This window comes from Octodon degus, unplaced genomic scaffold (assembly GCF_000260255.1).
Source record: "Octodon degus isolate 3935 unplaced genomic scaffold, OctDeg1.0 scaffold00005, whole genome shotgun sequence".
NCBI lineage: Eukaryota > Metazoa > Chordata > Mammalia > Rodentia > Octodontidae > Octodon > Octodon degus.
In genome coordinates this window covers 29006966-29023100 of record NW_004524581.1, presented here as the reverse complement: position 1 = coordinate 29023100, position 16135 = coordinate 29006966, and the positions used below count along the sequence as shown (strand labels likewise).

The 16135-nt window shown below is 40.8% G+C and overlaps 1 protein-coding gene across 1 annotated transcript in view; it reads right to left on the bottom strand.

Moving 5' to 3' along the window:
- Positions 1–2088: 2088 nt before the first annotated feature.
- Positions 2089–16135, bottom strand: part of Srpk1 (SRSF protein kinase 1) — a 69645-nt gene continuing 55598 nt past the window's right edge. The window contains 4 exon segments of the mRNA XM_023722218.1: positions 2089–3079; positions 5224–5316; positions 8756–8825; positions 13435–13542. Of these exon segments, the coding sequence (XP_023577986.1) occupies positions 2895–3079; positions 5224–5316; positions 8756–8825; positions 13435–13542 (456 nt within the window). The 3' untranslated portion in view covers positions 2089–2894.

The following is a 16135-nucleotide window of genomic DNA, read 5'->3' as shown; positions in this document are numbered from 1 at the left end:
AAAAAAAAAAAAAAAAAAAAAAAGAAAGGCAAATTAAACCCTGGAAACCTATATGGAGCAATAATGACAAAAATCATTACCTTTAATAAAGAACAAATCTTAGGTCATCAAATAAGGAAGAATTCCAAAAGAAATCTGGGTAGTTTAGGTAACTCAAATATAGGCAATAAAATCCACAGAGCAAAATTTTTGCCTCACTAGCAATCTAACATGCAACCGAAAACAAGGTACTCTTTGCGGGGGAGGGAAAAAGTAATCAGGAATAAAATGAAATCACATGGCCTCTCCCAACACTGCTGGTGCAAGTCCATGAACTCTCTGGGCAGGCTTATCATAAGCCTTAGAAATATGCTTACTCTGGTCTAGCAGATCCATGAGCAATTTAAGAAGTAAATTAGACAAGTGTATGAAAATCTATACAATATTAATCAGCTCAATACTTTAGGAACAGTTTGCGTTAAGTTATGCTGTTAGTACTTTGAAACATACATGCACACATCCCACAAGTGTCCTATTTAATATTCAACTAATTTCTTCTAACTGCTTTGGGTCAGATTAATTTGGGAAAAATAAACAAATTTCTGGAAACAAGTAAGTTATTAAACACTTTGTTTATTGTGCTGCATTTGTAAAGAAAACAGACAGTGCACTCAGTAGAAAGAATAAAAATGTATCAGGGCTTTATTTTTTAACTGACAGCAAATAGAAATCCTTTAGTGAGATCATGGTAATTTGACAGTGTTATGATTGAGCTCAAAAAAGGTTTGTGGAGTGCACAGAAGATCGAGGTCTCCAGTTTGCCTCCTTTTAGGTCTTCTAATTTACAGGGCTCCTTAATTAACAGGGGGCAAAGCCCTTATCTAGTGGGAAAAATTTCCAAAAGGAAGTTGTAGGTGTTCTCTCCTATTAAAAATTCCTGTCACGTCAATTGTTAAAATAGAGCCTTCTGTTCGTTTACATCTTTTGGTTATTTCACATTAATTATCATCATCAGAATTCTGTAATTCCACATTTGGGATTTTACAAAGTAGGAGAGATTGCAGTTAAGTCTGCTATTGCTTTAGGTGTGAATACAGTTGACAAACCAGAGTAGATTAGGATTGTTGAAGAATTTCCCTGCCGTTGAGATCATCTGTTCTTTCTATTCTTGATAGGTGCATAGATAGCCTGACTTAAAATTCTTCCTACAGGAACACGTCTGATTTCAGGAGTAACCAATCAAGGATCCGATGAATGGTTTGCCAGTTCCTTGGAGTAATATATTTAAGAGTTAAGACTGCATAAGGAGTCCACACCACCACTTTTACCTTGTCATTGGTGGTGGTGACAGAAATGGATTCCAATCTCCCATACAGGAAGTTGGCTATCTGACAGTCTCACTGGTAGCTTGCCAGCAGAGCCTCACATTGCCCCTTCTTGGCTTTCTGCAAAGATTTCCAGAGCTGCTTCCAGAGAATGCTGTAATCTCCAAGGCCCACTTGATCCATGCGAGTAAGTGGCTATGACCCCAGTCCTGCCCTTCTTTTACTGCCCAATATTATCCAAGGAGCATGTCATGGCAGGGTAAGTCTATGAGAGGCCAATCCTAATATGAAATTCACAAAGCCTTTTTGCATTAAGGGGGGAAAAAGCCTCAAGTACATATCAATCATCTCCAAATTGCAGTTATAAACTTACATTATATAAGGAATAGCAGCAGAGAAAGGCTAACCTTTAGAGTCAGTGGGCAAAAACAGCCAATGGAAAAAGTGCCATCCCACCCTTCTTCTTGGTTCTTTTATCTAGGGTTTCATTCAAGACTCCAAGACTGAAAAAATGAGAATAAAGCCCAGAGGGAAACTGCTGAAAATCATAGTCTGGGGCAACATGAAAAGCTGTAGATAAAAGCAGAAAACGGATTGGAAAAGAATCAGACCTCTACAACATTTTCTCCTTCGGTGGGCAGCTCTGAAATCAAGACCTCCATTTGGAGTTGTTCTGATTTTTTAATTATGGGGCAATAAACCCAAGTGCCAGCCAGGGATTTAAAAAACAAAATTTAAAAAAAAAAAAAAGAAAGAAAGAAAGAAAGAAAGAAAAAAATTGTACTGGGAATTGAACTCAGGACCTTGCATTTGCTAGGCAGGCACTTGTGCCACTGATCTATATCCCTGGCTGGCCAATTAAATTACCTCTTGCTTTTAGGGTAATTGAAGACACATAGGAAAGGAGTGTTTGAACACCTGAGGTTCTCAAAAAATGAGTATTCAATGGTTCCATTTCTCTTTACATTAAAAGTCAGACTTAAGATCTGAGTCTTAAGAGTTACTAAAGGATGAAAGGAATACGAGAGTGCTTTGAACTTGATAAGCTGGTGCTCAAACTTGGTGTTTACACAAGTTGCAGGAAAAACCAAAAACAGAGAACAACAGAAACAATCCAGGAACCTGACATAGCCTGGATACAGCAAGTTTAATGTCTCTGTTGTACACAGAATTGACACCCATTCCCCTCCTTCCTCATCCTTATGCTGGCAATAGTATATATGCTAGAAAGTTTGACTCTCAGAGTCAGTGAATAAAAGGATGGGCCCATACCCCTTCATAGCTCTTTTTAAAGAGGATACTTATAGTTTACAGGATACCCTGATGGAAAGGCAAGGGCAGAGGGTAAGAGACTGTTGTACATTTTTAGTCCATTAGTCTTTGGCAAGCCCCACCAAGGCCAAATTCACCGGGGACACCCAAAGGCAGTTGGGGTCAAGTATGCAAACCCAAATAAACATACTGGATTAAGAAAAAAGAAATCTAGAAACCCTTGAAGAAAGGGCTTCACCCTGAAAATTGGAAAATGCCTGGAGATGAGAGTGGACAGTCAGTGTAGTGATCTCTGCTGCTGTGGGCCTGGGCTGGGGCTTAGGAGTTGAGCCAAGGATGCCGGAGACACTCGGCAGCGGTGGCTCTCTTCTCGGGGATGAGCTCCAACATGGGCAGTAAGAAGTCTGTGAAGCCAGCCGCCTCTTCCTGAGACCACTCATACTTCTCCACCAGAACCTCAAAAAGGCCCCAGGGTTTCAGCTTCGTGATATGTTTCAGGTCACCTGTGGTGAAGACAGTACAAAAGAAACTGACCAACAAGTGGTAAGATTCTCTTTGGAAATCCAGGAACTAACCCGGCAGTCTATAAAGATTGCGACCAGAATCTAATGTTCCATTCATGAAACACTTCTCTAATCTTAAGAAATGCCTCATTTTTCATACAGTCCTAAAAACTTGCAATGTTTTTTCCCTCTATTCCAGAATTTTCTGGTCCCAATTCAATGAGGGTATGCCTGGAAATCAGGAGCTAGTTATTTACTACAGTAAATACTAAATGCCTACATCCTCATATACAAGGTCTGTACATGGTCTGACATGATGTCACAGCTAGGCTATTTCATATATTAAGAATTTGCCCTGTAATGTCAGCTACTCAGAGAGCAGAAGCAGGAGGATTGCAAATTCACGGCCAGCCTGGGCAATATGGCAAGACCCCATATCAAAGAAAAATGAAAAGGGCCAGGAATATAGTCACGCAGTAGAGCATTTGTGTGGCTTGTATGAGGCCCTGGGTTCATCCCCAGCACCACAAACAAATCCCCAAACCGTACTTTGCTTGTGCTTTTTTTTTGCAGGGAGGCCTCAGTAATCTAGTAAAGTTGCTTCAAAATGAGGCAGTGATTAAAAAATAGGTAACACCAGGTCAACATGAATAAAAGTAACAAGATCAAAAGAACCCTATATGGATTTCAGATATAGTAGCATCATACACAGAAACATCAACGTAACTGCTTCTTAAGTGATTTGAGCTGCAGACTGAACTCGGGGCCTTGTGAATGCCATGCAAGTCCTCCACTTCTACACTCCAGCCCTGAGGTGACACTTAGGGGAGACAGGGTCTTGCAATGTTGTAAAGTGGTCAAAAACTCTTGGGCTCAGGTGGTCCTCCTACTTCAGCCTTCTGATTAGCTTGACACTACAAGCATGCACTGTTGTGCCCGGCTGAAGTGGTAAGTTTTTAAGACAGTCTCTTTTTTGGTAATCTTGGGGAGTAAACCCAGGGCCTTTGCACTGAGCCATATCTCCCATTCTTTTTTAAATTTTGAAACTAGGTTTAACAAGTTACTAAGTTGCCTAGGCCAGATCAAACCTGTGATCCTTTTGCCTCAGACTCCCAGTGCTGGGATTACAGGTGTGTGCCAGCCACTAGGCCTGGCTAAGTTGGTCAATTATTAATGACTATTAAAATAAATGCTGCCGAGAACCTTTTCACATATGACATTTATTTGGACTCTTCTGAGAGCAGTAAATAGCTCTTTAATCACCTACTTGGCGCGCGCGCACCCACACGCCCACACCCACACCCACACCCCCCTTAACCTGACTTTTGCACATAAGGAAGAATTCTTTGAAGCATGTCACCATTTTCCTATCCAAAAAGTTTAGGGAAGAGTAATGAATGTTTCTGAGGATGCCTCTGTCCAGGGTTGAGAAAAATCATTTTTCTAAGCACTCATGCAGAGGTGGGAAGGAAAAGGGGAATCATGACACAATGGAGAAAAAAGGCCAATGGTATTCTAGATCATCTAGGATATGTTTCTGTATGTATTTTACTTGGAATGCATAAGAAATATATTATCAATTCAAAAACTCAAAGTTGAGTTTTATTGTTTCTTTCATTAACATGTAATCAGATAATTTTACAAAACCGAAAAGTGCTAAGTCATTATATGACTCATGTGTCAAGAGTGATTCTGTTAGGCGACAGGATACAAAGGTAAGATGTAGTTCCTGACATAAGGAGCTTAAACTAGACTCCGTTCCCTTCCGTAGGGACAGCTCTTAGATCAGATGCCAGCCCAGATCTGTCCATTTTCCAGAAGTGTTGTAGCAAGAGTGAGCAACTGGCTATGTCTCAGGCACCAACAGTACTAACTGAAAACAAAGATACATTTTTGTTTGCACTGAGAAACCAGCACACGGATACACAGTGCGGAAGCGCAGCAGCTAGGATCTGGCGCCGCCACCAGCCTCTGTCCCCCTGACCACGCCCTTGTACATCTTTCTGTTACATCACACTTCAGCATTCATCATGGTAAGCTCACCTTTCTTAGGATATTTGGAAGACGTACCCGTTTGTACCTACCTTTTCATTCTGAAACGCTTTTGCCCCCTCAGTGTCTGGAAACACACACATTTGTTTTACCTTTTTTGGTGAAAAATTCCTTGGAATATTTTCCTGCCACAATGAGCTTGCGAGGCACCTTTCCCAGAAGTTCTATGATCAACGCAATGTGATCTGCATGTTTCAGACATTTCAAGAGGGGAGAAAAAAGAATAGATAACAAGAGTAAAAAACGCAGCTCTAGACATTCAAGAGAAAGAATAACACACACACCTCTTTGTAAGGCATTCTAGGCTTACTTTCTATCCTAAATGGGAAGAAGTGGACTATACCCATCTAACACTGACTCAAAAAAAAAAAAAAATAATAATAATAATAAAATAAAATAAGATAAAAATTTGAGGACTTGAGTGATGCTCAGTTTCCTGAAGCTGCATCCCTGGAGTCTAGAGGGAAACTCAGGCTAGCAATTCTACCTCCGTGAAGTCCTATGACTATCTCTCTGAGAGCAGTGTCCTGGAATTCTGCCTATCAGCTCTACAATGTGCACAATGTGGTCTAAAATGGAAGGACAAGAAGAACAAGACCAAGGACAAGCTGAAAAGAGCTTTGCTTATGAATAGTTTTTTCAAGAACCAGCTGTGTAAAAGTTACTCAAATAAAACCAAGGATACGCAAGGGGAGCCTGGGAAAGCCAGGGATTATTTCAGGTGGCTGGCACCCGCTCACAGCGAGCAGGCTGCACTCTGGGTTTGAGGTCTATGTCTAACTTTGCTTTTATTGTGTTTATATATTCAGGTGAGTTTTAAGGTAAGGAGTGCCAACGTGCTGTAGGAGCTTTAGAACTGTTACTAATTTATAACACTGTTCTAGGCTTCAAGGGGTAATACATCACTGCACTCAGGAGCGCTCATGACAAAGTCACAGTTTGACATAGTTAACTCACATACGACTAAGTTTTTACAGCCATTCTGTACCTTATTTTAAAGATGCGAAAAATGTAACTTCAGAAAAATGAAATGGCCTACTAAAGCTTTAGGACTAAATGCTGGAACTCAAATGATAACCCATACCTAACTGTGTTCAACCCAGAGGTCCCCACCCATCACAGTTCTTAACAAATTAGAAGTCAGCACAAATTGACTGTAGGCCACTCACACTTCCAAGTCCAAGCGACTTATGTAGCTGTCCAAGCATGCATATGGACTGCAAGGACTGCCAGGGATGTGGGCAGACAGCGAGGGAGAGCCTGCTCCCAGCCAGCACTCAAACCTCAAAGCAGCTCTGCTCCTTTTATGCTTCAGGTGACAGAAAGTAAGCATACGAAGAGGTTTTGAAAAAGCAATACCTCACAGTCAGACAAGAGCTTTTTATAAACACTGTTGTTGTTTGTTTGGTGGGGAGGGCGGAACCAGGGATTGAACTCAGGCCCTTACACTAGCCAGGGAAGTGTTTATTCTACTGAGCCATCTCCCCGGCCCCTATAAACATCTATAATCCTATAGTTATAAAATCATTGAGAGATAGACAGAGACACAGACACAGACACAGACGCAGACAGACAGACACTGGCTCTCTCTCTCTCAAAGCATTCAGTGGTGTTATTTTAAAAGGGCTCGATAAATTCACTATAATCTATGAGTATTGATTGAATTTATGTTTGGTTACAAGTACATGGCTGCCAAGATATTTTTGATGTTAGGCAAGACCTGAAGATAAATGTCTTTGCACAAATTAACATTAACAATAACCAAGATGAGAATACTAAGGACTAATTAAGACTATAGTTTCTTTTACTGTAAGCTTCTATATTTCAATTAAAAAAAATGTATTTGGTACAAGGTCTCACTATGTAGCTCAGACTTGTAGTGATCCTCCTGTTTTCAGCCTCCCCAGTGCTGGGAATACAGGCATTCGTCACCACACCCGGACTTGTGCCCTGGCACAAGGCCATCGCGGCATGAGGGACCACGATTGAACCCTGGTCCCTGTGTTTGCCAAAGCAGGCACTTAGTCTGCTGAGCTATCTCACTGGTCAGCTAAGCTTGTATATTAGTAATGATTCTTTTAAAATTTTCCTATATCAAGCCTGCACTTGTAAGTTAAATTGAAGTAAAATATTACAAAGGGATTTGATCTACTGATTACCAATACTGATTAATGAAGGAAGGAAACATTAGGATCTAAATATCTAGGGAAGGTGCTGAGCTATATACCTGGCCCTGTTTCGTTCTTGGGATTTTTTAAATATATAATTTAATTTTGGGTCCTAGTCAATCTAATTCTAGCTAGTATGTGTATACTGCTACATACATTAATATTTATAACCAGGGGTAGTAAGAGAAAAGAAATGAACTGCTCCTCCCAAACAGATGTCAGGGCATTTAAAAAACACTATCAACACGTAACTCTAAACTTATAACCGGGGGGGGGGGGGGGACGACCCCCACACAAAGAAAGGGGGGGAACCAAGTATGCATAAGGGTAGTAATTACAGTACCTTCTAAGAAGAGGCATGCATAAATATCACACACAGATATGAACATGTCCAAACCATACCTACCAAAATAGGCACTTAGCTACGGGAATTAGCTCAATGTCTCCCAAACAACAGTTTGGGGCACATTAGCAGCTAACCTACTCTAACATTCCTATGAATACTCGAGGGGGCATGTTGAGGAGCAGAGTGTGCCTGGCGGGAGCTCAGGAAGCACATGTTCTTCACTGGACTGCGCTTCTGCTCCCGCACAGAGACCCTCCTTATGCCTGTAAGCAAGACAAATGTTCCCCATACAGCATAAAATGATCAAACATTTCTCTAACCATTTTTTTCCCCTCATTCACATTAACTCCAGTAGTTACATGGATGGCTCACAAAGGAAAATGAGACCCAGCTGTCTGCTCCCAGGGCCTCTCAGATGGAGCAGCCTGACAGCCTGGCTCTTCCCACAGGGTACCACAAAATGTCACCCATTATATTTTGTTTTTAAGTGGAATTCTAATTATCAGTAACATTTTAAAAGAGGGCCGGCCAAATAGCTCAGTGGATTAATGCACCTGCTTAGGCAGATGCAGGCACCAGGAGCTCGATCCCTGGGCCTGCCCCAAGGTTCACTGAGACGGGCGATTGATACTGGGCATGGTGGCATACGCCTGCAATCCCAGCTCTTGAGAGGCTTGTAAACAGGCAGATCACTAAAGTCCAATCTACACAGTGAGACCCCGTCCACCCTGTCCTACAATAAAAAAAAAAAAAATAAAACGAAAAATGAAAATCCTGGTGTTACATGATTTATATTAACACAGCCTCTGCACTCAACTAGTGTTCACAGATTATAATTACTGAGCTCCAAATAAAGTTGGAAGCACAAATGAGCAAGAAGTTGATGATAAGGTAAATTCAAGCTAGGTAAAGACTGAATCTCTGTCTTAGAGCTTAAGCAATTCGTGACTCTGTCTAACCTTGTATGAGAGTATGAGAGCTCTGTAGTATTTTCTAAGAGCTATCTGGTATAGGTGACACGGAATTTGGGAAGGAGAAGGGCGTGTGTTTATCGGGCGCATGATGAGTAAATGATGTTAGCCACACACAGACATAATCGAGGGGACTCACCTTCATCTCGGGTGTACTCTTCTCCTGAATGAGGCTCAAATAAATAATCACCAGTAGCCAATTCAAAGGCCTACAAAAAAAAAAAAAAGAAAATATACAAAAGTATAAAAAAACCCAAAGCCTTCCAAAATCTGACTCAGTATCACATTTCTTTTTCCTTGAAAAAAACCTATAGGTGACCATTTTTAAAAAAAGTTTATCACTGAAGAATTTTCCGGGCCTGCCAGACAGCTCAGCAGATTAAAGCACCTGCTTTAGCAGAGGAAGGGGTAGGTTCAATCCCCTGCCTGCTGTGCTGGCTCTGCCCCGGAGCAAGCTGGGCATGGTGGCACATGCCTGTAATCCCAGAGCTTGGGAGGCTGAAAACAGGAGGATCACTACGAGTCTGATCTGTGTAGTGAGACCCTGTAGACCTTGTGCTAAATACATTAAAAGAAAAGAAAGAACTTTCCTTCACATCTGTATTTTAATAAAATGGAAAAAAAAAAACCTCTAAAACAAAAAGGAAAAAAACTCACTTTTTACCAATGTGTGTGTCACTCTGTGGGGAAAGAACAAGTTACAATAATAAAACCTAAACAACCTAGCAGAGAACAAGAAGAGATTAGACAATGGGTACAAAGCAATACATACATCTAAGTTCTAGTGCTCTGAGGCCCAGAAGAGTAAGTAACACTTTGTATATTTCAAAATAGCAAGGAGAGAATTTTGAACGTTTTAACCACAAAGAAATGACGTCCATGGTATAGTCACGCACACAGTAACAACTCAAATGTGATCACTATACACTGCATATGTTTGCTGAAAAGCCGCTCTACTCTCTGTATGCTGTTATTACATGTCAATCAGAAAACCCCACGCTAACAACAGACCCCCAGGGCAGTTCAGCCCTCGTACCAGGTCAGTACCATCACAGCCAGGACAAGAAAGACACGAAAACCTCTTGCATACTAGATAGTGTTCCAGGGGGCTTTAGGTGATTTCTTTTGGAATAAGTGTCAAGAAGTATGGAAAGGACAGCATCTAGATAGTAAGCACAACAATTTCTCACTGATTATAAGTGGATTTTCAAAAAAACCCAAACAAATGGCCTTATTAGCCAGGCATGGTAGAGCATCCCTGTAACTCTAGCATCTGGAAGGCTGAGACAGGAGGATCAAGAGTTTGAGCTCTGGTTGGACATTTACTCTGACAACTTACTCCTACTCAGTCTCAAAATGAAAAAGTGAGCAAAAGGGCTGAGGGACGTAGCTCAGTCTACAGTTCCTGGGTTGAATCTCTAGGACTAATATTGCAACAAATGACAAAAACGAAACCAAGACCAAACAAACAAAAAAGTCCCATTAATATGAAAGTGCTGTTATGGTCATACTCCAGATCATCCCAAGAAGGGGAGGTGCATTCATGACAAGGTAGCCTTTCTCTAAACCGTACTGCTTGCCTGCCTGTACCACGGCCCAGAGCGAGGCCACGCTGCCAGAACTTCAGGAACCAAACACTTGTCTCTAAATGCCAGGGAGGCTACGGTTTCTTGGGCAGTAGAGCTTATTTTATGTTGTTCAGCTCATTATGAAGCAGAAGCACACCAGAAGAGATCTTAACTTTTATTTAACTTTTTCAAAATCTCTTATAAGTAGAGTTCAATATGATAATCATTTTTATTTTTATTTTATGTATTACAGGATCTACTGGGTCTCACTACATAGACTGGGCTTGTAGTGATTCTCCTAGAGAACTGGGATTTTCAGCCTCCCAAGCCCTGGGCTTACAGCCTGCTGGGGACCGAACCCCAGCTAGTGCACCCTGCCTAAGCAGGTGCTTGGTCTGCTGAGCCATCTGGCCGGCCCAGTAAGTGAGCTCAATATGATAATGGAAGTTTCAAAACAGCTACTGTATCATACAGACTTTTCTGCCTTTCAGGCAACTAATCTGGGATTGGCGATGGTGAAGCAAAAGGGTCAAATTATAAATTCTGACAGTTTTCAGCCTTTCAACGGCCTTTCAAGTTCTAGACAGATGAAATAGGATAAATCCCCTTTGCGCCCATCTGTTACACTTCCATTGCTCCAAATACTTGAGTAAAAATGAAAACTGTACTCTAGTTTTTTACTATTGTCACTCAGCAATAATAAAAAGATGTACTTTGCTCTATCTTCTAAATATGTATAGCTGCATCCACTGAACTCCCCACAAATCCTGTCCTAAATTTATTTTAATTTTTTTGGCAGAACTGGGGATTGAACTCGGGCCCTCGTGCTTGCCATGGAAGCGCTTACTGAGCCATCTCCCCGGCTCCTGTCCTGAATTTTAAGCTTTTTTTTTGCGGAACCAGGGATTGAACTCAGGCCCTTGTGCTTGCCAGAGAAGCGCTTATTCCACTGAGCCATCTCCCCAGCCCATCCTGAATTTTAGAGGAGGTTTATTTTTTGTTTTTGGTGCCAAGGACCGAACCCAGGGCTTCCAGCTTGTTAGGCAATCACTGTCCTGAATTTTAGAGATGAAAAAATAAAAAATGAGAAGGAAAGGACCCAGAATATAATTACTACAAAAAAGTAGTTACAGAAGGTAGAGAACTGGGAACAGTATGTGTTTTTCCCACTGCAGGAGAGAAAAGGCCAGTAAAAGGGAAGATGATCTCATCCTGTCAGTTAGGTGCTTTGTACCCAGGCCAGTGTTTGGAGATGGCGATGTTTAATTTTTAATGCCTTCCTACTTGGTAAGTAACCTCTCAACTTGCCTCTACATCTCAGAAAGGGTCCTAACCTTTCTGACAACTACCTGCACTGGATGTAGGATGATCCATCCTTCTGGGCGTTTCTGATAGGCCAGGGTTTATTTCTGACCAAAATTAAAGCAATGTTTTCCATGTTTACTGGCAGAATGAGAGAAATTTAAGAATAGGGCTCAAGTTTTCCATGGTATTATCTCATGTCAGGTAAGTGCTTTCTACCCCTTGCTCAAGAAAATTCCATGTGAACTATGGGGTAAGGCTATTTTCTGCTTTATCATCTTGCCTTACCTAACACTGAAAACTAACAAGCAGGGCTGCCTGTCCTCAAACAAAACAGGAATGTGAATGTAAAAAAGAAACCAAAGTTTTCACTTTCTTGCAGCAAATAATTCATTACTAAGAACCTTATTTGCATAAAGCCTCTCTGTTTCCTTTTACAATATTGGGGTTGAACTCGGGGTCTTTGCATGGTGCTTTATTTACCCAAACTTACCTAACTTCAGGCAGACCTTTATCTTTAGAGGTATACACAAGGATGTACTTTATATGGCCCTACCACGTCAACAACATGGCCTTTACTACATTTAAAGACAAAAGGTTTTAAAACAGTTTGGAGACTTGCTTGCTTCAGTAGCACATATATGCTAAAATAGTTTGGAGTTGCCAATTTGTCCTTTTTCTCACTTTTCCCCCAGAATACTAAATATTAATTGAGGGCTTACTGTACACTTCTGTTAATTCATTTGATTGGTTGTTAGTACTTATTACCTACTGTCATATAAATATAATGTTCGATCTTTATCCCTGTTTCCTGGAAGCCTTTAGACCCTTGGAATTTCCAAGAGTTCAGAGTCATTCAGAATGTTATTGACTCTTGGACAGAACCTCTACATTATCAAGACGCCAGATGGCAGGACCCCTAGATAAATGGTGAGAAGATCAAGACCAAGTATTGATTAGAAGGTTGGGGTTTTCTGGCCTCCCAATCTCCAGGGAAAGGGGCTGCACAATGAGCACAGTCACATGGCCAGTAAGTTGGAACATCTCTAGCTAATGAAATCTCAGTATCGGAGGCTGAGTGAACTTCCTTTGCAGGTGACACATACCAGTATCTCTGTATCCTGAATGCACGGCAGCTTCCCATCTGGTACTCTCTCAGACTCACCCTATGTATCTCATCTTGTTTTGTAATCTTTATAATGAAACTGTAAACCTAGTACTTTCAGAAAGGGTAGCAGAAACTTCTAAATTTATAGCTAGCTGCTCAGAAGTGCTGCAGCTTGTGGATTCCGAAACTGAAGGCCAGAGTTGAAAACAAAGGCATTCTTGTGGGAAACTATACCCTAATCCATCAGCTCTGCAAACACTCTGGGTTAGCATTAGAAATGTACTGCAAGTTCCTACTCAAAACATGCCAGCCAAACCTAGAGAAGATTCCTGCTGGTACAATGCTATAAACTTATGGGAGAGAAACAAGTAAACAAATGTACAAGACAGACTGGTAAAGGAGGGAGGATCATGAGGCATATACTCCATTTCAGGAAACGCTACACCACATTTCAATGTAAAGCTACTTGTGAAATCATTTAGCATCAACTAAATGTTGACTACCTCTGTAGTTACTCATTAGGGAAAAAGAAGCAATTTATGAATCCATGAACGACTGTGCTTTATACCTTATGAGTTGTAAAAATGTGGAGATACTCAATTCTGCAAAGAGATCAATGCTAAACAGTGTAAGTACTTTCCTTTCCAATCCAAGCCAACAATGCCTCATAGCAACTGCTTTCAATTCAGACTTCTCTGGACAAAGGATTTAGTTTCTGTGCTAAGTCACCTATCAGTTCTTTTTCTGCTTGCTAACATGTTGGTCTACTGAAATTAGCAGACAGACAAGGGTCTGAAATTACCACATGACAAGTGAAGGCCAAGGGTGACCAGACATTACCATGCATGCCGTGCTCCAGATGTCAGCTGGGGTATTATAGCCAGATCCTATCAGAACTTCCAGGGAGCGATACTGCCTTGTTTGAATATCTTCAGTGAAGTGTTTGTGCTGAGCAAATGGAAAAGGAAACAGCATTTAAAAATTCATAATCTAAGAAGTAACAAGTTAGGACTGCTTAATAATGGAATAAAATGACTAGATTTCCCCCTAAAACTTCCAATCAGCTAATTTCTCAAATGTCATTGATGTTAGCTTGAAATATTCCTTTGCCATACTCACTGCCTCTATATTATCTTTGCCAACAGATGAATCCAAATTTAATATTGATACATATTTAGTTTGATGCATAATTTAGTGAGCAACAGTTGCACAGAAAATGAAAAATTACCTCAAACAAAAATTATGTTGCTTGGGGCCGGGAAGATGGCTCAGTAGAGTAAGTGCTTCCCTGGCAAGCGCAAGGGCCTGAGTTCAATCCCCAGTTTGCAGGGGGGAAAAAATCCAAAAATTATGTTGCTCATTTGCCTACAATTAGTAAATTGTACCTCAACAATTAAACACACTAATCTTAGAAAAACAGAAAACATTAAGCTGTGAACAGGCAGTTAAAAAAACCAAAAAACAAACAAAAAAACAAACAAACACCTGTTGGGTGTTTCATGAATAAAATGGATCAAATGGAGAAACTTTTAAAGTCAAAGTCATTGAAACCTGGGCATGGTGACCCACACTCTAATCCTAGCACTTGGGAGGCTGAGATAAGAGGACTATTGGAAGTTCAAAAGTTCAAAGCCAGCCTCAACTACACACTGAGCTCTGTCTCAAAAAAAAAGAACAAACAAAAGGTAAGCTAAGAGAGAACATAATTTTGTATGTGTGGATTTTGTTTGGATCCTGTTTCAAACACAAAGTTAAAAGAATTTGTATAGGGGAACTATGGAAACTAAATTGTATCCTTTTTTCCCAGGTGTGACAATGGTGTCAAGTTACCAAAAAGAATAATCTCTCAAAAAACCATATTTACAAGTGAACTAAGATATCTGGGAAATACTTCCAACCATCCAAGAAACGTGGTAAGGCTGAGATACAGATGCAAACCCCAGTGTGCAGAGATGACGAGCAGGAGGTGTGCCAAGAGTCTGGAGGCCAACGGAGGCTACACCTGAACTACAAAGGGAAACTTTCAAGAAACAGAAAACAAAAAGGAGATACAGATGAAAGCAGACTGGCAAGCGCTGACAATGGGTGGGTGACACGAGCACAGAGGTGCGGGAGTGTGCTATTCACAGAAGTTTTCTGTGTACGTCTGAAATTTTCCATGACAAGCAAAAAAATGAATAATGAAAAAGCTTTATATAAATTATACAAAGGAAAATACCAAAAATCTGTACAGGAAAGTCATGATAACAGTCTTTTTTATTTAACAATCTCTAATCTTGTTGAAATTAAAAAAAAAACAACAAACATTGTATTACAGAAAGGAAAAATTAGGAAGAGAGCTTCAGGTAGAAAGTTTAACAGAAAGAGCAACAAACACCAAACTACCAAGCCGACTCCCTCTGCCAGACACAGGGGAGCGCGCTACTGCACACTTGTGAACAGGACCGTGAGACTGCACGATAGCTGAGGGCATCGCTGCAGTGATCTTGTGGCCAGATTTAAAGATAGCACTGGAAATCTGAACAATGGTTGTGGGGAAGAATTAAGTCAGAGGACATTCACTAAAAGAATAAGCAGAATTTAAAAATTCTGTGGTTACATGGGGGAGACCAAAAGATTAAAGAAAGCTGAAAGAACTTTGATCCAGAGACTTAGAGCTAGCTGAGATGGGTAACCCAGAGAGGAAAGTAGTTTTTTCAGTGGGGGTCAGGCAGACAATGAGCCTGAAATGACTTAATCTGACACAGAGAATAGCAAAGTAAAAGCAATAAAATTTATAAGCTGGAAAACTGGGACAACAGGTTAAGTATCTCTTTTGACCCAAAAAAGCCACTGTATGTGTTTTGTTTTTTTACACCACATTACTCCTCCTCACAATGCTCCAAATGAGGTGGAATCTGCTTGTCTCTGAGGTGGGGCTGAGGGTGGGAATCAGCCCAGGCAGGAGTCTAAAACATCTTTTTAAGGAACAGAGCTGGGGAGGGGGGGAAGGAAGTATGTGACGTTGTCTAACACTCCCTTTCCTGGCCCAATGACTACCTGGTTTATTCTCTGGAATGGAACTAACAAGGATCCTAGAGGATGCCTACAGCCAAAGGGAGAGTACTACTTTAAAAACTAGAAAATTAAATATGCTGAAGTATCTTTTTGTTTAACTCAACTCCCAGAACACTAGTAGCCAGGCAATAACTCTTTGGGTATAAGATATACAGATTATAAATCTTGGGTAGGGAATATAACCAACAAAGAAAAAAGGAGCCAAACATCTTGACATGTGAGGAAGCAATCCAACAGCCCAAACACTTGTTTTTTGTGGTTTTTTTTTGAGACAGTCTTGCTCAGGCTGGCTTTAAACTTCTGGTAATCCTCCTGCCTCAGCTTCTGGAGTGCTGGGATTACAGGTGTGCACCACTATGCCCACTTCCAAGAATTGTTTACAGTGAATATCAATTTATAAGGCCTACTTCATTCAGTCAAATAATCTGTTTAGTGGTCCTAAGCAGAAAAAAAAAAAAAAACACCTTCTGAACTTTGGGCCCTG